The sequence below is a fragment of the Grammomys surdaster genome, unplaced genomic scaffold (genome assembly GCF_004785775.1).
Source record: "Grammomys surdaster isolate TR1022 unplaced genomic scaffold, NIH_TR_1.0 126298, whole genome shotgun sequence".
Classification (NCBI taxonomy): Eukaryota; Metazoa; Chordata; class Mammalia; order Rodentia; family Muridae; genus Grammomys; species Grammomys surdaster.
Window position 1 is genome coordinate 6,074,099 of NW_021621098.1, and position 23,250 is coordinate 6,097,348.

Consider the following 23,250-nt stretch of genomic DNA (forward strand, 5'->3'; position numbering starts at 1 on the left):
GTGTGTGTGTGTGTGTGTGTGTGTGTGTGTGTTTGTGTGTGTCTCAGTGAGAAAGGAATCGCTCTTAGGAATTGATGTTACTACAACACTGAAGTAAGTGTGTGTGTGTGTGTGTGTGTGTGTGTGTGTGTGTCTCAGTGAGAAAGGAATTGCTCTTAGGAATTGATAATGTTACTATGACATTGAAGAGTGTGTGTGTGTGTGTGTGTGTGTGTGTGTGTGTGTGTGTGTGATGTGTCTACTATGTTATTAGACCAGCTGTTCAGAATGGAAGCCAGACTCATTGAGGATCCAGCTTATATGGTTGGTAGAAGGTCAGGGCATACACTGTACATAGAGTTGTTGACTGACATCACAACAGATTAGGCATGGGAAACTTAGCTGAGAGTGCTTGCCTGGGAGCCTTCAGGCGTGCACTACACACAGCTACACTCAGGAGATATGGGGGAAGAGTCAGAAGCTCAGTTACACTCTGTTCTAGGCCAGCTTGGCCTTCGTAAGACATTGTCAGTACCCACTCCACCCCACCTCCCCAAATCCTAAGAGACAGAAACAAAGCTTAATGTGTGGTTACCCAGCAGCCCTCCATCCAACCCTCATGTTCGGCTGCACCACCCTGTACCCATGTGCTCTCCATTGGGTTTAAATATAAGCAGATACACAACTTGGAACGTATTCTCATGAGGTCCTAATTCAGCATAATTTCTTCTTGTAGATCTTTCAGTCCTTGGGATGGAGCCCATGAGAAATACCACGAAAGGCTGCAACGAGTCTGTAGATGAGGTCACAGGGCCATGTAGCTGCTTGGACTGCTCCCTTGTCTGTGGCCCCAAACCCCAGCCCCCACCGCCTCCTGTTCCCTGGAGGATCTTGGGCTTGGATGCCATGTATGTCATCATGTGGGTCACCTACATGGCATTTCTGTTTGTGTTTTTTGGAGGACTGTTGGCAGTGTGGTGCCACAGGTAAGCTGGTTGGTTGATTTGTCTCCTTCAAGACAAGAAGAGCAAAATTGCCCACATGGCACTTTTAGCTCACAAGTTACTTCAGTTAATCCAGACAGGAAATAAATATCTAGATAGGCACCGTCCCCTGGATGGCTTGTGCCCTGCAGCTAGTAAATCAGGTTTTGTTTATATAGTTAACCTTTTGAAGAAAGTTATACTGATTTATTCAAAATGGTGTGTGATTTAAAGCACCTTGCAGTAGCCCAGGCAGTCTGTGTAAGCCACATTTGACCGAAATCTAGTTACAGGCAGTACTGCAGTCCTATATTCATAGCTTATTTTAAAGCAATATAGATTTGTATTTGTTCATCCGTGTGCACACAACAATTTTGATCATTTGTGCTCCATTTTGGCTGCTAACACTGCTTCTCCTCAAGCCTGCTCCTGCTGTGGGTCTTTGAAAATCTGTACTGTTTGCCCCAGGGTGATTATGGGTTGGGTTTTCTCTCTGTGTGTCTCTCTGTCTCTGTCTCTCTTATCATTTACTAATGGGACCTTTCCTCTACTCACTCAGTAGCGTGCCTTTTAGATTTATTCGTTCTGTGGACTGTATCCTATATTGGGGCATTGGAGTTCCTTCCCATTGGCTCCTGTGTTCTTTGGATGTGCTCCCACTCAGACTCACTGGATACTTCTCTGCCCTAGGCCTGGCATCATTCTGTTCAATCATTTCTGGTCCCTTTTGTTAGGCAATGGCCTTGAGCGGCCCTGGTCTGGGCACTGGGATGCTCATTGCTATTGAAAATAAGTTTTCAAAGGATCTAAAAGTGACTCATGTGGATTCCAATATGAAGTTACCCGTCAGTGCTTTGTCATTTTTAATGCCTTCCTAGATCTCCCCAGGACAGGGGACAGGGCGAGGAGTGAGCTGCACTGTAACACTGTAACAAGTCTGCTGACCCCACTTCTGTGCTTCTGTTTCAGAAGGCGGTACTTTGTGTCTGAGTACACTCCCATTGACAGCAACATCGCCTTTTCTGTGAATAGCAGTGACAAAGGTAGGCGTGTTTGCATGTCAGGGGTTGGGTTATGTCGGCATGAGAGCTGTGTGAGGCAGTGCTCTGGCTGAGGACACGGCCATAGTGAAGGCAGACATAGCACTTGCCTTCTGAAGTGACTAGGCATCAGTGTGCTACCTCAGAACTAAGTAATTAAAATAGCAGTGATGTAATTATGGGCTGGGGGAGGAGCCACAGAAGCACTGAGGGCAGAGTTGAGTGAAATGAGCAGCCACAGAGAGGAGGTGGGCAGAGGCTGTGGGGCCCTCAGGCATGGCAGGCCTAGGACTGGATTCGGAGTACCCAGAATCAGTTGATCAGTGGATCAGTTAGTACTTTCCTTGTCCGCAGCTTTGGGAATGACTAGTAACCTCTTTTCCTCTCACCCAGGGGAAGCCTCGTGCTGCGATCCACTTGGTGCAGCATTTGATGACTATCTGAGGCGCATGTTCACAAAGTGGGGGGCTTTCTGTGTCCGAAATCCCACCTGCATCATTTTCTTCTCATTGGTCTTCATTGCTGCATGCTCTTCTGGCCTGGTGTTTGTCCAGGTCACCACCAATCCTGTGGAGCTCTGGTCAGCCCCTCACAGTCAGGCCCGCTTGGAGAAGGAGTACTTTGACAAGCACTTTGGGCCTTTCTTTCGAACGGAACAGCTTATTATCCAGGCCCCTAACACTAGTGTCCATATCTACGAACCATACCCCTCAGGAGCAGATGTGCCCTTCGGGCCTCCACTGAACAAAGAGATTCTGCACCAGGTAAGCTGCTATTTCCAGTCATCGTTCTAAGTAAACAATTATTTGTCCTATTTATTTCTGTTGTGATAACCAACCTGACCCAAACCTATATAGGGGAAGAAAGCCTTATGGCTTAAAGTTTCAGAACACACAGTTCATCACTAAGGACGGTCAAGCAGGAATGCAAGGCAGGAACTTGAAGGCAGCCTGTTCGCTGTTCTACACAGCATTATTCCCAGTAAGTTCCAGTCCCAGTGTAACTCACATCACAGCCAAGCAAGTACAGCTGGACCCATGGAGGGTGGTGCTTGCTAGTTGTCAGGCTGTCAGCTCAGCTAGCTTCCTTCATATAAAGTTTAAGAGTGCCTGCCTAGGGAATGTGCTGCCCACAGGGGCCTGAGCCATTCTATGTACTTAACAATTAAAGACTGTCCCAGCCCAGATGCCTATAGGCCAGTTTGACTGAGGCAATTTTTCAATTAAAATTTTCTTCCCAAATAATAGTCTCTATCAGAAAATATGCACACATAAACACACACACACATAAATGGTCACAGGCAAAGCAGGGAGTGGTATATTTTTAGCAAAGGACAATGTCAAGATGACCAAAAATTTGCTCCAAAACTGGAGCCTTGTTGGTGGAAACTGGAATAGGGTGAAGGGTGATTTTGTGTCTCTTGTTGAGATCTGTGTTATGTAATGCTACCTCCTTACCAGACCCTGCGAACCAGAGTTCTTCATCCCAGTTTTCTGTTTAGAGGGGCCTTTGGCTCTCACCATGATGTTAAATAATCTTCCCCAATCCTAGGAAGTGTATCCTCAGAAGGCCTTTATCGCCTGAGTTCTCGGGGCAGTGCTGGTTAGTAAGGAGCTGAGGAAACCTGACTCGTTTCTGGGTTTGCTTACTTTCCAAATCTTTCAGGTTCTGGACTTACAGATTGCCATTGAAAGTGTTACCGCGTCTTACAACAATGAAACCGTGACACTTCAGGACATCTGTGTGGCCCCTCTATCTCCATACAACAAGAACTGCACCATTATGAGTGTGTTAAATTACTTCCAGAACAACCATGCGGTGCTGGACAACTACGTAGGCGATGACTTCTATGTCTATGCCGATTACCACACACACTTTCTGTACTGTGTTCGGTAAGTGGCACAGCCACTCATATGCCCTCTTGGTACTTGAGACCTTCTGTTGCTTACTCTTTTCTTACAACTGGAGACCCAGTAGATGGAGCCAGATGTGCATTGAGAAGCGCAAGTCCTAATGGAGGGAGACCAACAATAAATTAAAAATAGATAAATAAAGAGATAAATAAATCTTATATGTGCTTCACAGTAGAAGCACATTATAAAAATATCAAAGTTAATTTAGTACAAACATAATGGGTATTTACCCTATTATCTCATTAAGCGATATTACGCCACGCCCCCTTCTCCTGTATCTCATTTGCAGCGGTTGCGTGGTTTATGACTGTATGTCGTGCTGTATGACATTTGTCACGTCAGGTGGTGACTGGGACTGTGAGGAGGACACTAAGGCCGGGGAGAAAAGGCTTGGGTTTGTGCTGCTTTAGCATGGACAGTGCACAGGGGAAGGAAAGGAGGGGGCCTGTGGGTGTCAGAGGAACGTGTCCAGGCAGCATGAGTAGCAAAGGCGACCCTGGGGGAGGAACTTTGTCCATGAGTACTATGTACCAGGTATCTCTCGGCCTTAACAGGTACATCGGCAGCTTACTGGTCTGTCCTTCCTCCTGAGAGTCAGGAGCCCACTGTGGTGTCTTTTGTTCTTCAAATAGAACCTTGTATCGTTGTTAGTTAGTTAGTTTTACTGTTTGGGGGAGGCCTCCCTTTTTGGTATACTCAGAAGCATCATTACAGATGAACGTGGGTATACATGGAATGGGGTGGGTACACTTGTACTTTCACATCAAGGACGAAGTCTTGGCTGGACATTGGCCACAGCAGAATGCCATTAGAAATTGTTGGAAATTCTGACTTAATCCCAACCCATGGTTCCTTTAACAAATTTTATGAAACTTTCCAAGCATTAGTTTTGAAAATCAAGTCATTCTAACACAATATAGTCCAAATATATACTATTATAATTTGTACATGCTGGGGAACGATCTGGACAGAAATACTGAAAGGTTTTGTTTTCCTTAGAAGAGCAAAAAAACCGTGTGCACAGTTTTGCACCACAGCCTGTAACATGCAGGAGTCTTGGATCAGGCTGCTCTGTTCGTGTGTGATATGATGTCATGCACATGCTGTGCAAAGTACACATGTGTCCAGAGCCCAGGCTGCATTGAAGTCACACAGCGAGACGTGAGAGAACACTACCACACACACCTTGGATTCTTTATGTGTTTGGTTTTTAATAACTTTGGTTGTTGAAAATTCACAAAGTTTTATTGTCGACAGTTGAGGGTTTTTGTAACCCCACATTTATTTGACCCCATGTGTACTCAGTCAGCAGTTTAAGTCTCTGTCATGGACAACCTCCTTCACCTAATCCTTTCTTAGTCAGGCAGCTCTCATGGTGGCTGGCTGCACCCTTTATCCCTGTCTTCATACAGCAGGCGCCACGTGTCACTGCTTCCCTGGGGTGGTAGCTGCTCCTGGCTGGTGCCCAGTGACTTGATTTCCTAGGGATGTGTGACAGCTGTGCTCTTCACTAAGGAACCAGAGTGTACTCAGAATGCAGATATGCCGTCCGAGTGTTTAGGCTGCTGTGATGACTTGGAGGTTCTGATGATGTTTTCTGAACTTTTGGCAGGGCTCCCACCTCCTTAAATGACACGAGTTTGCTCCACGGCCCTTGCCTGGGTACATTTGGAGGACCAGTGTTCCCGTGGCTTGTGTTGGGTGGCTATGATGGTAAGAAGTTCCTGGTTCACAGCGCCATCCTGCTTCTGTCCTTAGCCTGCAGTAGTGCTCACCAGATTCAGAAAATGGGTAGTCTTATTTCCCCATCAATTGAGTTCCCACAATATTTCCTTTAGCTTTGGACTTGAATTTTATCCTGGATTTAAAAGAAGTGAGCCAGGTGTGGAGGTCCATGCCTTGGCACTCAGAGGGTAAACACGAGTTTGCTACTCGCCTAGGCTGCATGGTCTCAACAAAGCAAGAAAACAAACCAGCCAGGACAGTGAGCACTCATACCAGGAAGGGCTGCTCTGTATCACTTGCTGCCCTGTGGCACTGCTTTGGACACGGATCTTGCTAGGTAAAGGTTATGACATCTCCAGCATTTGCAGTTGCTGCCAGCCAAACAGGTTTTTCTCCCACTGCTAAAGAGGCCAGATGGCTTTGTTCCCTCGCTCCCTGGCAAGGGAGAAATTGTGAACTGTATTTGATGTGTTCTGCTGTATAAAAAGCTCTTTCTTGTCAGGTAGTGGTGGCTCACGCCTTGGGAAGTAGAAGGAGGTGGTGGATCTCTGAGTTCTAGACCAGCCTGGTCCACAGAGTTTTAGGTTAGCCAGGGCTACAGAGACTCTGTGTTTAGGGAACCCTTTCTTCTGAGGGGAAAAGGATGGTGTCAGTACCTGGCCTTCCCACAAGGAAAATGGTTTTTATTCCTTCCACCAGCATCCAGGAAATCAAAGATGGGTATGTGAAAAATAAAACTATTAAAGAATTGAAAGAAAACATAGGAGAGAGTATTAAAATAATTTTTAAGATAGAGTATGCATTCTTAGGCAACAAAGATAACAAAAAGCTACAAAAGGCAAAATTGAATTTGACTCACAATTTTAAAGTCAAGTGTGAGAGAAGTTACATAGTTTGTGTGAAGGCAAGAGGAAATTTCATTTTTAGTACCTTTCTGGCTACAAGGAGCTATTTTTTCTTGATAAAGTTTGTTTGCGTGCTTTTCAAAACAATTAACTAAAAGTGAACAACAAAGGGCCTAGAGAGTTGACTCAGAAGTTAAAAGCACAGACTGCTCTTCCAGACGTTCTGAGTTCAATTCCCACGGTGGCTCACAACCATCTGTAATGTGATCTGATGCCCTCTTCTAGTGTGTCTGAAGACAGCTACAAGTGTACTCACGTGTATAAAATAAATAATTCTTTTTTAAAAAGGTTAATGCCAAGAAACTGCATACACACACACAAACACACACACCTATTACTACTCAACAAACAACATTTCGCTATTAATAAAAAGAGCTGTATGGTGATGAAGGGGATCAAGTTTTAAAGTACTTGAAAGTTAAAAGAAGCCGGGTGGTGGTGGCGCACGCCTTTAATCCCAGCACTTGGGAGGCAGAGGCAGGCGGATTTCTGAGTTCGAGGCCAGCCTGGTCTACCGAGTGAGTTCCAGGACAGCCAAGGCTACCTACACAGAGAAACCCTGTCTCAAAAAACAAAAACAAAAAAAAGAAGCACTATAGGTACTGTGCATGTGGGGTGGGGACAGGATACCTGTTGATGTATACAGAGGCCAGGGGAGGTCCTCAGGTGTCCTGCTTTGTCACTGCCTACTTTATTCCTTTGTGACAGGGTTTCTCACTGAACCTGAAGCTGTGCTGGGGTGGCCAGCAAGCCCCAGAGATCCTCCTGTCTCTCCTCACCCCTACAATGCTGGGGTAATACGTGGGATGAGTGCCCTATTCCCACCTTCTTAGGGGGTTCTGGGGTCCAAACTCAGATCTTGGTGTTTGCCAGTGTGTCTCACTGCTAAACCATCCCTGCAGCCCCACAAACACCTTTGTTTGCATAAGGAAATACTCACGCTCACTCCTTTGTGAAGTGTGTCTCACTTCTGTCTTTATACCTAACAAACTGGCATCGGCCAGATACTAAGAGAACACGGCAAGCGCTGGCTAGTTACTAGACTGGAAACCCCAGGCAGGAATGGCTGCCTGGTGTATCCACAGCTCATGAAATAAAACCTGGCCCAAGGGAGGACTCAGTTACTCTTTTGTTAAATACAGGATCAAAACTTTGAAGGGAATTTTGACAGAACTTATCAAAAATTAGATATGTCCGTAGTTTTGACTCAAAGATGACAGGTAAAAATTGATTCTACAGATATGATATCTATATATTAAAATTTTATAGATCCACAGTAGGTTCCAGGGTTCACAATTTTATACTGTTGTAGTGCAGATGTTCCTTTTTGTGAAAGGGGCAAAGGGAGAAGACACACGTGTGTTTGCCTGGTGTGCTGCGAAAGTGTCCACAGCTGGCTGCTTACAGCCTAAAGAGAACTGAGAATAGCATGAAATTGTGAACTTTTACAGTGCTCATTGACCAGGCGTGGTGGCACATGCCTTTGATCCCAGCACTGGGAGGAAGAGGCAGTGGATCTTCGTGAGTTTGAAGCCAGCCAGGGAAGCCAGGGCTATAGAGAGACCCTGTCTCTGAGATACAAGAGAGACTAGAAGAGGACGGGATCAGCATGGGGGTGGGGTGGGGGGCAGGGGACATCAATAGGAATACATGTTATCAAATGCATTATACATGTGGATGAAATTATGTTTAACCCATCATGCACAATTAATAGCAATATATATAAGAAGAAACTAAACAAGAATTGATGCTTATGCTTTTTAAACTGGGAAGGTTACTCTTCCTGAATAACAGATGTCAGAATTGTTTGCATTTGCTATCTGAAGTAGCATAGACCAGTTCTATGTCAGCACCTCACTGAGTCAGGAAACCAGAGTCAGCAATGGAGTGTGGCCACTCATGTTTATCTGACTTTGCATTCTAATACTTGGCTTTTTGATGTCATATTTTTGCTTTCTAGATCAGAACTACAATAATGCCACCGCGCTTGTGATTACGTTCCCTGTCAATAATTACTATAATGACACAGAGAGACTCCAGAGGGCCTGGGCCTGGGAGAAAGAGTGAGTCACTCATGGGGCTGGACCTGGGCAGCGCACACACTTGGACCTCACTCTGTATTGCTGCAGATCTAGGTTACAGGATCCTTTTCACTTGGTAGTGGCTATGCTAAGAAGTTCTTGAACAGATTGCCTAGAAGCAGATGGTTTTAACAGGTACTTGTACCCAGGGATACAGAAGCATCCGTACACCTCTGTGATGCGTACACTCCACTCATTTTGAGTATCCCACTTAAGGAAGGCCTCAGCCAATAGAACGTTTTGATTATGTTCGGATAAAGGCTGTTCCCTTTAGCCGCCCTGCATACCCCATCTTAGCCTTTCACCCAGAGCATTAGGCAACCACAAATCTTTCTGTCCTCAGATTTTTATGCTGTGAATGTTATATGAATACTGTTATGTATGTGGACTTTTCACGTCTGGCTTCCTCTGCTTACTGTAATGTGTCCAGGTTGTGATGTAGCGGTGTTGTGTTTCTCATTTTGACCAAATACCCCACTGCATATAACTCTACCTCATTTTATCCGTGTATTTGTCATCCACATACAGTTGGGTTGCATCCGTCTTTTGGCTATTATAAAGAATGGCTCTGTGCATATTTGTATACACAGTTTTATCAGACATATTTTCACTTCCTTTGAGACATAATATCTGTAGGAGTAGAATCACTGGATCTTAGAATAACTCTGCTTTAACCATTTGAAGACCTGATTTCCCACCGTGTGCTGACTCCAGTCTGTGCTCCATGCTTTACCTGACATTCCAGCTGTTCTGATGGGTGGCACTAACTTTTGGTTTCTGATTTCCATTTTGTGTTTTAGACAATCCTGTATGGCTGAGAGTGACCTTGAACTTGTTGTGTGACAGAGGCCTTGAACTTCTGATCCTCTAGGATTACAGGCGTGTACCACCACCATGTCCTGTTTGACGCAGTGCTAGGGATAGAACATAGGGCTTTGTGTGTGCTCGATGAGTGTTTGTTTCACCATCGGAGCGACATCTTCAGCCCTGTGATTTGCATTTTTCTGAACTTATTCTTCATATCTTTTGCCCATTTTAATTGGATAATTTGTGCTTCTCTTTAGAGTTATAAAAATTTGTTACATATTCTACATAGAAGTCCCTTATCAGATATGTGATTTCAAGATTTTTTTTCTCTATTTCTGTGGTTCTTCCCCTTTGAGCTTTTGGAGAACAACTTTTTCGTTTTGAAGTTCAGTTTCCATTCTTCCGTTGCCTGTGCGTTTGGTGGGTCTGTGGCCTGACAGGAGGTTTAGTCTTGTGCTTTATTTTGAGAATTTTATAGCTTAAGTCCTCTATTTTGGCCTTTGATTCATTTAAGCTTTTCAAACCCAGGTCCCAAGCATGCTTGTCAAATGCTATGCTGTGGAGCTGTCTGCCCAGCCCATGGTGTTTTGAGACTAGGTCCTGCTAAGCCTTTAACAGCCCTGTGCTACCACCCAGGCATTCATTTCTGTCTGTGGTGTGAGGAAGGTCCAGCTTCACTCTTTGCATACACTATCCATCTGTTCTTTCACCCTTTGCTGATTTTTCTCTGTACTGTCAAGTGATTGTGATGTGCTTACCAGAAGTCAGTCCCTCAGACACATGTGTCTGTAGTTCTTACGTCTGAGCATTTCTGTCTGTCTGTCCTTGTGCCAGTGTCACACTTTCTGGATTACTGTGCAAAGTTTGGAATTAAGAAATATAATTTTACTTTGTCTCAGGACGGTTGCTGCTGCCTGGGGCCCTAATTGTATGTGAGTTTGAGAAGCGGCTAATCAAATCCTAAAGACATCAGACTGGTCTGACAGATACTATTCATCTTATATGTCCACTTTTAAAATTTTGTTCCATGTTCATTCATGTGTGTTCCATTTAAGCCTAACATGACAGTGCATGCCGGTGATCCTAGCACTCGGAGGCTGAGGCAGAAGGATCACGGTAGCTCAGAAACTCTAGACCAGCTTGGGCACAAAGTCAGCCATGTGGCTGAAAACAAAGCAAAACAGAACAATGAAAATTGGTTCATGAAAAAAAAAAAAAGAAAGAAAGAAAGAAAATTGGTTCATGTTTAAAATGAACCAATTTTAAACATGTTCTAAACTGTAAACAATTCCAGGATTGGGGTTACAGCTTAGAGGCTGAGAGCTTGCCTTAGAGTGCCCAGATCCTGTGTTTGATTCCCAGCACCACCACAAAGGGTGGGGCAGTCATCCTGGCTGGACTTCCTGTGTTCTGTGTGCCTCTCCTGTGCTCCTGGGCTGAGGTCAAGCAGGATGCCCTTCGTGTCCTAAGTGTTGAGACATTCCTCTAGCCTGTCATTTTTAATTAAATGTTTTTAATATAAAATTTTGCTTACTCTTTAGGTTTATTAATTTTGTGAAAAGCTACAAGAATCCAAATCTGACTATTTCTTTCACTGCTGAGCGAAGCATTGAAGATGAGCTCAATAGGGAAAGTAACAGTGACATTTTCACGGTCATCATCAGCTACACCGTGATGTTTCTGTACATTTCCCTTGCCCTGGGGCACATCCAGAGCTGCAGCAGGCTTCTGGTGAGTGTGAGGTGCACACAGGAGGGTGTTAGACATGACAGTACAAGCTGCGATGTGTTTTCTCCCTCTCCTCAGTCAGACATTCCTTACCAAGTTACCTCAGATGTGGTGTTCTTTCCATGAACATCATGTTTATATAACTTCTGTTTTCTGCGTCTACGTTCTTCACTTCCTAAGGTTTACTTCACATAATTCGCACAAACCACTTTTTTTTTTTCCTCTGTCTGTACCAGTACCTGTAAGTGCATGAACTTTGTTGCTAGGGAGAAACCTCCCTTTCTGTGTTCTCTTACACTGTGAGTTGTACATGTAACAGTTTTTTTAGAGTGAGCCTTGTAACAGGGAGGACAGCAAGCTCTCTGTTGACCTATGATTTTGTCCAACATCAGGTGGATTCTAAAATCTCACTGGGCATTGCGGGGATCCTGATAGTGCTGAGCTCGGTGGCCTGCTCCCTGGGTATCTTCAGCTACATGGGGATGCCACTGACCCTCATAGTCATTGAGGTCATCCCATTCCTGGTGCTGGCTGTCGGGGTGGACAACATCTTCATCCTAGTGCAGACCTACCAGGTAAAACTCACCTCTCAGGTTTGTAAATGGGTGCTCAGCACCCCTAGGAGAACACAAACGGCTCCACAGCCTTTTCCTCCATGGCTCTGTGGTCTCTTAGGTTTGTTCCGCACTTGGAACCAAGAACCCCAGCCTTCTCCTACTTGGTGAAGTAGATACGAAATGAGAACTTGATATTAGATAGCACTGTCACGTGTGTGCAGTGGGAACTAGCAGACTTGTAATTATTTCAGGTATTAATGGTACTGAAATGGTTTCTAGCACACAGCAGACACATAACAGATTTGTCGCGCTGTGAGACCCTGCTCAGGACACAGTGTCCGCACAGTCTGCTGTTGTAGGATTTGGTCTCAGTTGCTTGAAGTCTTTGTCTGAGTGGAGACCCAGTGACATACAAGTGTCATGTATTGGTCCATCTTCCTGCAACCTAAGTACCAGGCAGTTGTCTGGTAACATGAGTCAGTGTTGCTGAGTTTCTCATCTGGTGCTGAGATATTTTAATAGTGCATTTTTTTTTCTTTAAGAGAGATGAGCGTCTTCAGGAAGAGACGTTGGATCAGCAGCTGGGCAGGATCCTTGGGGAAGTGGCCCCGACCATGTTTCTTTCGTCCTTTTCTGAGACCTCAGCATTTTTCTTCGGTAAATTTACTGTAGATTGTACCAGGCCTGTGGCTTGCTTGGATTTCTGATTATACCCTGTGTCACTCCCTTTTGAGACCTTGCTTCATACTTGGAGTGTCACTTTCTGGACTGCAGTATCTTGGCTAACTGGCAGTGTCTCCAAAATCAACTTTTGCGTCTTCTCTGTCCCAGCACAGCACAGATGTTGGGATAGAGGATGGCAGACTCGGGCTCTCCTGCCATCTCCCCTTCCCCTTGTGCCTATTGTGTTAGAATTTGAAAATGGCATCCTTACATGGCCACAGAGTCCTTGGCTCTCCCCTCGGCAGTGGCACGTAGGTTGGCTTGCTGGATGCGCTGCCTTTGTTTTCACACTGGCTGCCTCCCCTGAGCACAAACTCCCAGGGGAAACAGGCTCGTTAGTGAGCAGAGCTTCCTGTACTGCTTCAGTACAAGGAGCTGTAACAAACTAGAACATAGATCTCGGGATTCTTTTGTGCAGAGCTGTCACTGAATCATGATGTAGCCTGCCCAGTCTGTCTCCAAAGCGCAGAAAGAGAAAGGTGGCTCAATCCTTGTAGAGACTGAACAAGGCCAGAACTCAGTGCAGAGAAGACAGTCTTCATTGTCTGAGGTCACAGCTGCAGAGTTTAGGTGGCGAGCTTTCAGTGGAGGCATGCTGGCACCACGTCACTTCCTGTTTCTGTAGAACCAACATGAAATCTGTGGTCTTTATTGGGCCTTTGATAGTCACAGGTGCAGGAGGGAGATACCTTTTTACTCTTCTAAGAAAACCAGCACAAGTGTGTGGATAATAGCAGCTCATACTGCACCTCAGGGTCAGGGTGGCTTTATATCAAACTTGGGGACAGGCTGCTGCTGCATCCTGAGGACTGCACGTGGCCCATCTAAAGAGGGGCAAACGTCCTCCTCGTTTGTTTCTAGGATCATGTGGCTGGTCCAGCATCACAAAAGTTTTCCTCCGAAATAACATGGTGAATCTAGATTTTTGTTTAAATTTTATTCCACTATTAAATACTGACAACTTATTAAAAATACTTTTGATCGTAAAATGGATCAGTATAATGTGGGTCAAGAGGAAGTGGCATATGTGCATGAGAACATACTCCTGAGACCAGTGGTCCTCTGGGTGGCCTGACAGTGCTTTTCTCTCCCTGTAGGGGCACTGTCCTCGATGCCAGCTGTCCACACCTTCTCTCTGTTCGCGGGGATGGCTGTCCTCATTGACTTCCTCCTTCAAATTACCTGCTTTGTGAGCCTCCTGGGGTTGGATATTAAGAGGCAAGAGGTAAGGACCAGGATCCATGTGAGTCTGGAGTCTAGGTGAAGTTGGAGATTGTTTCCATACACTCCCTTCATCTTTGTACTCTTAGAAAAACCGTCTGGACATCCTATGCTGTGTCAGAGGTGCTGACGATGGACAAGGTACCCAGGCCTCCGAAAGCTACCTGTTTCGCTTCTTCAAAAACTACTTTGCCCCCCTTCTGCTGAAGGACTGGCTGCGGCCAATTGTGGTATGAACCTTCCTGGGGTTTCTGTCTTCTCTCTCTACACAGATGTATCACGTACCTTCTGAGAAGCCTGGGAGGTTGGTTCCAGCCTTGTTAATACATCGCAAAACACAAGGCAAACCCATACAGGAGCAGGCTCCTCTTCTACTGCAGATTTTTTTTTTTTTTTTTGGTTTTTCGAGACAGGGTTTCTCTGTATAGCCCTGGCTGTCCTGGAACTCACTCTGTAGACCAGGCTGGCCTCGAACTCAGAAATCCGCCTGCCTCTGCCTCCCAAGTGCTGGGATTAAAGGCATGCGCCACCAACGCCCGGCTTCTACTGCAGATTTTTAAAAAACATTTAGTTTATGTTTATTTTTCTTTTCTGTGCATTGGTGTTTTGCCTGCATGTGTGTCTGAAGTCCTCTCGGCTGGTGAGCCATCTCTCCTGCACCGCTCGCTAGTGCAGTTGTTAATCAGTCAACATTGACAAGAGTTTGGGTAACATTGGACTTGAGTTGGGGTGTTTTGTTTTGTTCGTTTTTTTTTTTTTTTCTTTTTTTGTTTTTAAAGACAGGGTTTCTCTGTATAGCCCTGGCTGTCCTGGATATCACTCTGTAGACCAGGCTAGTCTCAAACTCAGAAATCTGCCTGCCTCTGCCTCCCAAGTGCTGGGATTAAAGGCGTGCGCCACCACTGCCTGGCCAAGTTGAGGTTTTTTGTTTTAAAATAGTTGTAGTTTTGCAGGCTGTTGCAGAGGAAGCCGATAGAACCCCGTTTCTCTCACCTGGTATCTTCTAGTATATACTGTGTCTCACACACTCAACTGTTGTAATGTGTACACAGAATTATAGGTCAATATTAGAGTTAGGCTTGTGTGTGTGTATTTGCACTCATGCACGTGAGTGTGTAAGAGGCAGTGGAAAGCCCAGTAGTTATTGTGTGAGTTGGGTGCTGTACTAAGTCTGGCTTTGGACTTGGAGTGTAGTTCAGTGGTAGAGTCCTTGCCCAGCCTTACGTAAGGCATGGGGTTCAACCTCTAATACTACCCCAAAATAAATCAATGGAGTCATGTCTTTGGTGTGTAAGATTTTCTTTCTCTTCTTCCGTTTATGATCATTAGCAATTGCCTTGTGGTTTGCTTTTTTCCAGATGGCCGTGTTTGTGGGCATTCTATCATTCAGTATCGCAGTAGTGCACAAAGTAGACATCGGATTGGATCAGTCTCTCTCAATGCCAAATGTAAGCTGCTTTCTTTTCTGTAACTTTATAGCTGCTGTTGAATACAGTCTTCAGAGGTGTGTGTAGGTGTTAATGCTTGCTTTTGAATGCAAATCATACAAGAGGCAGCAGTGGTCTGCCACAGAGCTCTGCTGGAGTGGGCTGCTGCTCTGTGAGCTTGGAACATACGTAGCCTTAGAGGTGGAGCAGCGATCACTGTGCTCTGGCGCCCCGGAGGAGAGAGCTGTGCGTCATCAGGTTGGGGGCTTGGCCCAAGCACCTCTATTCTTAGCAGTCTCCCATTAAGCCATGCTTCTCTTTGGTCTTCCTTTCAGGATTCGTATGTGATTGACTATTTCAAGTCACTGGGGCAGTACCTGCACTCAGGCCCGCCCGTGTACTTTGTCCTGGAGGAAGGCTATAACTACAGCTCCCGCAGAGGGCAGAACATGGTGTGCGGCGGCATGGGTTGTGACAATGACTCCCTGGTACAACAGATATTTAACGCGGCTGAGCTGGACACCTAGTTAGTACCAGGATTGTCTGGTCCTTTGTACTTCTTTTTGTCTTTAATTAATGTTTAGTTTGAGAGATGCTCTCCCTGTATGGTCCCCAAGTTGACCCTGAACTTGGAGCGGCCCTGCCTCAGCCTCCGAAGTGTTAGGATTGCAAACCAGTTGTCATCTGTCTGGGTTTGGTCCTTTTCAGTCTTGAACAGAATGAGGCAGAAGGAGGAACTTGTGGCCAGGGTCAACTCAGGCCTGAAATTTCTCACTAAAAACAGATTTTCTTTTGGGAAGGTTGCTTTTTGTTATCATTTCAAAAAGTCTGTTAGACCAAGTTTCATGTAAGCAAAGTGGGTTCATTGACTATCAAAGTGGGCTCATTGGCCATGGGTTATCTTGAAGGTTTGGTCAGTCATGCAACAATGTCAAATGGAGGGAAGGAGCTGAAGTTTGAGCTGGATGGAGTTTACAGGAGTGCCGACAAGCCCGTCACTGTTTCTTCTCTCTCCAGTACCCGCATAGGCTTTGCCCCCTCATCCTGGATTGACGATTACTTTGACTGGGTCTCGCCACAGTCCTCCTGCTGTAGACTCTACAATGTCACTCACCAGTTCTGCAACGCTTCTGGTACTTGCATCTTCTTTTCTAGACTTTTTTTTTTTTTTTTAAATTTCAGAAAAATGGTAGCATTGCTTACCCGTCTCATTTTCCCTTCGTTTGTGCGTGTTTGTCAGTATTGGGTGTCCTTCCCTCTGTCATTTCCTGTGCTCAGTCACACGTGACTCTCAGAGCTGCATCAAGCAAGGACACATCAAGTGCTTGATCCCCAGTCAGACTTCTCATTTGTGCAGAGCACATTTACTGCTTAAGAGTGACAACTGGCGTCTGTCTGGTCAAAGGCACGCTTTCTCCAGCTGCTTAAGTGCTGAGCATGTTCGTGAACACATGAGTCCTTGACTCTTAGGTGTTTCTCAAAACAGAAAGGGTTTGCTGTATGGCCTGCTTAATAAATGAATGGTTTGAGTCTCAGTCATTGAGTCCTGAAACCACATGGAGCTACAGCTTTTGGAAGAGGGAAAGATGCAAGAAAACATTGTGTTTAATCTTACGGACTTAGTCCTTAAGTATTAAGTCTTAAGTGTTTGTTGTTGCTGCTGTTTTGTTTAAGTCTTGACACCCATTTTTCTAATGATTGGCTCTCCTCTTTTGCCAGTGATGGACCCAACCTGTGTCCGCTGCAGACCTCTGACTCCAGAGGGCAAACAGAGGCCTCAGGGGAAAGAATTCATGAAATTTCTGCCTATGTTCCTTTCTGATAACCCCAACCCCAAGTGTGGCAAAGGGTAAGTGCCAGAGAGCTCTGAGTTAAGTGCTCACTGCAGCCTCAACTTGAACTGAGAAGCAGAGTCTGGATCGAGCAGGCTTGTGGGACAGGGTGTCCTTTGCCCTGTCCTAGTCCTATAAAGGCAGAGACACCATTTAAAGAAAACTCCTCAGGCTCCAGAAGGTTTAATCCTCACTGGGCACTCATTTTCTATGCTCGGTTCCTGTCCTTACCCTGGGCTGTGGATGGAGGCAGATTCCCATGCATATCAGGAAGGAGTAGAGGCAAAGGTGAAGACTGGAGAATAAGAGGCCCAGACAGTCCCATTGTGCCAACAGGCTGAGAGACAGCATCTTTGCTTTGGTAAGGTTACCACAGTGTAAGGTTTAGGTTCTAATTCCTGCCACCCCAGCCTTGTGAGGGTGATGAGCTATCTAAACCCCCAGCCAGCCAGACCACCCACTGTCCACATGGACAGGAGCAGGATGTCTGGTCCAGAAATAGTAAAGATAAGAGGATTTCGAAGCCTTTATAGGTGAAAGTTGAATATCACATGTGTGTGATGTGACTAACAAGGATATACTTGGTTTTTGTAAGAATCCTCATGTAAGCCAGATGGTGGTGGCACACGCCTTTAGTCCCAGCACTTGGGAGGCAGAGGCAGGCAGATCTCTGAGTTCAAGGCCAGCCTGGTCTACAGAGCGAGTTCCAGAACAGCCAGGGCTATAGAGAGACCCTGTCTAGAAGAACAGACAGACAGCCTCCATTCAAGCAGTCCTGTCACTTGTGTGTGCCGTGTCTATTCTGAGACTTCTGCCAGTTCTAACAAAGACTTCCTCTAAAGATTGAGATAGATATTAGAAATCTCTTTGCTTGGTAATATTGAGGTTATTCTGGAATTTTCTTCATGAAAGCATGGGAGTTCTTTGGAATTCAGTTGTTAGGAAGCAGTAGCCAAAGGGAGTATCCACTGTGTGGTGTCCTGCCAAACCCCTCACTGTCCTTGACTGGTTAGCACTCCAGGCTGCGAGTATGTGCTGGGGTGCCCGTTCACAGAGGCTAAGGTGAGGGACCTTTGCCAGGGAGGCGTGGGCTTGAGTTCAGGTTCTTGCCCTTCCTTACCTCCTTCTACACAGCAGTAGCAAATCAGCTCTGCATCATGTGTGGGTTTGAATGGAATGAGATAGAGAAACAATAGCGGCCGCCCAGCAGACGGAGCACAGCAGTAAGGTAAGGCAGTGTCTTCCGCAGGCCCTTCATGGGAGACCTCTTTCATCCATTTGGCCTCTGAGCCATGTGACTCCACTCAAAGTGCTCATATTCTGCCCATAGCCTTTCTGACACCCAGTACCTCTTCCTCAGGGGACATGCCGCATACAGTTCAGCTGTTAACATTGAGGGAGATGACACTTACATTGGGGCCACTTACTTCATGACCTACCATACCGTACTTAAGACCTCTGCTGACTATATTGATGCCATGAAGAAAGCTCGGCTTGTAGCCAGTAACATCACGGAAACCATGCGTTCTAAGGGGAGTGAATACCGAGTGTTCCCATACAGGTAAAGCAGGGAGGGCTCTGGGGTAGGGGTGGGGCTGCAGACCCTTAGCTCTCGTTCTGACATCTGCTTTATCCTCAACCAGGGGTGGTGTATGAGGGGCATGTGAAGTGAGAGTCTTTAGTCTCTGATGTGCTCTGAGGACTGAACACAGAACTTGGTGTGCTGTCCCAGCCCAAAGAGACACCGGAGAGTGGGCCTTGCACAAGGGACATGCTGGCAGGGATCCCTGCCTGCTCATTACTTGGGACATTGCTCTGATACAGACTTTTCATGTGCTGGGGTTAGCGTTTGTTTTGTTGCTGCTGCTGCTTCCTCAAGCAAATGATTGCTTTTCCCAAACTCTTAAGTGTGGTTAAAGAACGCAGCCTTTCCTTTCGGACTTCCGGAGGAGGTGTCCTAATTCTCATGCAGAACTGGGCTAACACTGTGGGAAACAGTCCACAGTAGTTTCCAGAACAGACCTTTGTAAGATAGCAAAAATTGAGCTTACAAGTAAAAAGTTTATGTAAGCACACATTTGGGGTTTTTGTCAGGCCGTCCCTTGGATGTCAGGGGCTTTGTGCTCTAGGTGCATGGTGCCAAACTTGGGTGGTTTTCTGGGGTGTCTGTCAGGGTGATGGGGTAAGGAGGGAAGACCCCAGGAGGACAAGCTCTAATCAAATATTCTCCTCCCCAGTGTGTTCTACGTCTTCTATGAACAGTACCTGACCATTATTGATGACACCATTTTTAACCTCAGTGTGTCTCTGGGCTCCATATTTCTGGTGACCTTAGTGGTTCTGGGCTGTGAGCTGTGGTCTGCAGTCATCATGTGTATCACGATAGCCATGATCCTGGTCAACATGTTCGGTGTTATGTGGCTGTGGGGCATCAGTCTGAACGCTGTTTCCTTGGTCAACTTGGTGATGGTTAGTCGTGGTTTGTTCTCACTTTGTCCCTAGCTCCTGTGAGTCTTGCATGAATTAATTGTTCTTGGATTTCACATCCTAAAGTGGCCTGAAACACAGGTGCCACTTAGCTCCATGACAAATATGAGTCAGCCAGAACTAAGTGAAATTGTCTGAAAACAAAAGCCATGTAGTCTAGTGACATTGAGAACACTCAGTTTTACTTCCCAGGTTATTCTGTAGGGCTTCCAGTACAGTTGCCCAGCATGACTGAAGATATAGTCAGGCATGGTGGCACACACCTTTAATCCCAGGACTCAGGGGGCAGAGGCAGGGGGATCTCTGGACTTTGAGATCAGTCTGATCTACACAGTGAGTTCCAGGACAACCAAGGCTATACAGTAAAATGAGGGGGATAGCTGGTAGGTAATCTTAAGAAGTTTCCAGAAATTCCTCTAATCAAAACCAAGACACTGTAGCAAAGTAGAGGCCTGGGTAGAACCTTCAGGATCCAGGGATTCCTCCTGTAGTTTAGGGGAATTTTCAGCTGAAAAAGCTCTTTTCTCATGGGGGCGCTTTATTTACTCCAGAGCTGCGGCATCTCCGTGGAGTTCTGCAGCCACATAACAAGAGCATTCACGATGAGTACCAAAGGAAGCCGAGTAAGCCGGGCAGAAGAGGCGCTGGCCCACATGGGTAGTTCTGTGAGTATTGTTGGCCCCAGGATGGGTGGGGTTTGCAACGAGAGTGCTTCTTTGGAGACTGGCTACTTCTCAGAAGAAACACAAATTCAGAGGATAAAACACTTTGGATCCGTTCTGTAAATCGCAGCTGCCAGCAATGACAAATTCTCACACGATTCACTAAATAGCTATGTCTAGAACAGATCTGAAATCCCTCAGACTTGTCCTTGCTTGTATGCTCTCTTAGACAATCAGAAGGCTTAAGCAGGAAATTTAGGAAATGTTAGGCTTGAGAGAGCTGGAAGTCAGTTCTGTGGTGACACAAGGGGTCTCGTGAGTTCCAGATCCCACTGGGTTGTCTGCAGTTGATGCCTGGAGGTCCTGGATCCAGCCCTATACTGCTGTTCCCCATCATGCTGCCACTGCAGAAAGTATCAGTGAAAGCGTACACAATTGCTTTGTAACAACTTCAGATACTTAATAGAGTTTCTAGGCCAGCAAGATAGCCAGCAGGTCCAAGGTGAGCTTGTTTGGCAAGCTTGGTTTTGATCCCCAAACCTACATGAGATGGAAGATGAGAAATGATTGTACAGAGTTGTCCTCTGATCTTACATGCATGCTGCAGCCCCGCCCACACACAATAATCTTCTAAGTTTCCATATGAGAATCTGCCTTGTTCAGACTGACTGCTTGACTTTACCCAAAAAGGCCAAAACAGTTTTCTTTTTTTAAGTTTTTTAAAATTAATTTATTATGTATATAGTGTTCTGTCTGCATGTATCCCTGCAGGTCAGAAGAGAGCACCAGATCTCATTACAGATGGTTGTGAGCCACCATGTGGTTGCTGGGAATTGAACTCAGGACCTCTGGAAAAGCAGTCAGTGCTCTTAACCACTGAGCCATCTCTCCAGCCCCCAAGACAGTTTTCTGAGAAAATATATTGCTCTAAAGTTTTTCCTTCTGGGCTGAGATATTGCTTGAGTCCCCAGCACTCACATAAGGTTAGCACTGTGGTAAGTACCTCTGCCACCAGCGCTGTGAAGATGGGCGGATCCCTGCAGCTCAACAGACCGGCCAGTCCAGGCAACTGAGCTCCAATTTTAGAGAGACTGTCTCAGAGCACAGAGTGGGGAGCCACTGAGGAAGACATCCAAAGGAATGTCTCTGACCTCCACACACTTGCACACAGATGTCCTTGGATTCATGAGTCTTTTCATCCAGGCTCATAAAGTGGTAGGCCAGACAATTTTAGGTACGAGGTAGTGTGTCTGAGAGGTTGTGCAGCTTCCCCACAGCCCTTTGGACACTGACTGCTGAGGAAGATTGGTTTGTGTGACAGTGGATGCTTGCTTATAATAGGCTAACAGCTTACTTCTACCTTTCCAGGTATTCAGTGGAATCACACTTACGAAATTTGGAGGGATCGTGGTGTTGGCCTTTGCCAAGTCTCAAATTTTTGAGATATTTTACTTCAGGATGTACTTAGCCATGGTCTTACTCGGAGCCACTCATGGACTAGTGTTTCTTCCTGTCTTACTGAGTTACATAGGTAAGGGCAGTTAGTTACTTCTTCTCACCGGCATGGGAGGAAGGACATTGCATTAACTGGGCATGGCATCCCAAGCCTGTAATCCCAGCACAGGAGTGGAAGCAAGAAGGACCAAAGTTCAAGGTCACTGACAGTGAGTTTGAGCCCAGCCTAGGCTGAAAGACCCTGGCTCAAACAAAATTTTAAACTTGGACATCTGTAAAGTATTTGAGCTTGTCTTGACAGTGACCTGATAACTCATACTGCATATAAAACTATAGAAGAAAGAGTAAAACCTCCCCAGGACTCCACAGTTAGCCAGGTGTTCCTTGGGTGTTCTGGAGGCCTGGGCTCACTGCTCTTCAGAGAGATTGAAGTTGGTACTGTCCTTGTAGAATCTTTGCTTGTGTGGCTGTGGTGAGTCCACCCCATACAGTGACACCCAGTTGAAAAGGTAACAGGATGAGTTTGCCTTACAGCTTTGTTGCTAAGTCACTGGAGGCTGGAGAGATGGCTCAGCAGTTAAGAAAGACACTGGCTGCTCTTCCAGAGGACCCAGGTTCAGTCCCCAGCACCCCCATGGCAGCTCACAACTATCTAACTCCAGTCTGAGGGAATTTGACACCCTCTTCTGGCCACTGGAGCACTGCACGGATGTTGTATATAGGCATACCTGCAGACAAAACACCCACAGACAAAAAGTAAAATAGAAAAAAAAATCAGCAAGCCACGGGCTGTTTTCCACGCCTAGATTATTTATACTTCTTTTCTTTTGTCACACACAGGACCATCAGTAAATAAAGCTAAAAGACACAGCACTCAAGAGCGATACAAAGGCACAGAGAGAGAACGGCTCCTCAACTTTTAGCCCTGTCGCAGGCTCTGGTGACTGTCCATGGATAGGTCAAGTTTACTGCAGGACAGCCGCACTGTCAAGGCCGAGCTGGTTCTTCCCAGGAGTTAGACTGTGTCACAGCTGTGGCAGATGCAGCTCTACCCACACTTTTAAAACTCAGGAATGCATACCTGTGAACAGTATTATGAATCTGAAGGCAACAGTCCCCAGCCCCAGGCTAAGAAACCCCCCAGCTTGGGCATGAGGAAGGACAGTTCTGTAACTTTAATTTTTTTCAATGCCTACTTTTTTTTTTGTTTTTTTAAAGACAGGGTTCCTCTGGTAGCCCTGGCTGTCCTGGAACTCACTCTGTAGACCAGGCTGGCCTTAAACTCAGAAATCTGCCTCCCAAGTGCTAGGAATACCTACTTTTTTTTTTGGTTTTTCGAGACAGGGTTTCTCTGTATAGCCCGGGCTGTCCTGGAACTCACTCTGTAGACCAGGCTGGCCTCGAACTCAGAAATCCGCCTGCCTCTGCCTCCCGAGTGCTGGGATTAAAGGCGTGCGCCACCACCGCCCGGCGGAATACCTACTTTTAATGATGGTTATTAAGCACCTTCCTTTTAGCCCACCATCCACCAGAGGTAGTGGGAAAGAAAAGATACAGGGAAATGGACCTGTTTAGAAATGGTTCTTTGGAGCAAATCCCATCTGCGATGTCAGGAAATCAGCAGTTCACAGGTCAGCAGCGGCAGCTTGGCCCACTCACAAACACTTCACAGATACACCAGCAGTGTTGGGGCAGCAACAGCACTGGCATGAACAGGAACACCAG

At 46.0% G+C, this 23,250-nt stretch overlaps 1 protein-coding gene across 1 annotated transcript in view; it reads left to right on the forward strand.

Annotated features, from left to right (window-relative positions):
* Positions 1 to 22,789, forward strand: part of Npc1 (NPC intracellular cholesterol transporter 1) — a 45,156-nt gene extending 22,367 nt beyond the window's left edge. The window contains exons 6-25 of the mRNA XM_028759528.1: positions 716 to 965; positions 1,932 to 2,005; positions 2,396 to 2,766; positions 3,668 to 3,894; positions 5,528 to 5,628; positions 8,506 to 8,608; positions 10,975 to 11,164; positions 11,554 to 11,736; positions 12,261 to 12,375; positions 13,539 to 13,666; positions 13,752 to 13,892; positions 15,021 to 15,110; positions 15,425 to 15,615; positions 16,107 to 16,222; positions 16,809 to 16,938; positions 18,282 to 18,482; positions 19,159 to 19,390; positions 19,960 to 20,073; positions 21,439 to 21,601; positions 22,366 to 22,789. Of these exons, the coding sequence (XP_028615361.1) occupies positions 716 to 965; positions 1,932 to 2,005; positions 2,396 to 2,766; positions 3,668 to 3,894; positions 5,528 to 5,628; positions 8,506 to 8,608; positions 10,975 to 11,164; positions 11,554 to 11,736; positions 12,261 to 12,375; positions 13,539 to 13,666; positions 13,752 to 13,892; positions 15,021 to 15,110; positions 15,425 to 15,615; positions 16,107 to 16,222; positions 16,809 to 16,938; positions 18,282 to 18,482; positions 19,159 to 19,390; positions 19,960 to 20,073; positions 21,439 to 21,601; positions 22,366 to 22,448 (3,203 nt within the window). The 3' untranslated portion in view covers positions 22,449 to 22,789. The remainder of the gene's footprint in view (positions 1 to 715; positions 966 to 1,931; positions 2,006 to 2,395; positions 2,767 to 3,667; positions 3,895 to 5,527; positions 5,629 to 8,505; positions 8,609 to 10,974; positions 11,165 to 11,553; positions 11,737 to 12,260; positions 12,376 to 13,538; positions 13,667 to 13,751; positions 13,893 to 15,020; positions 15,111 to 15,424; positions 15,616 to 16,106; positions 16,223 to 16,808; positions 16,939 to 18,281; positions 18,483 to 19,158; positions 19,391 to 19,959; positions 20,074 to 21,438; positions 21,602 to 22,365) is intronic.
* Positions 22,790 to 23,250: the final 461 nt, after the last annotated feature.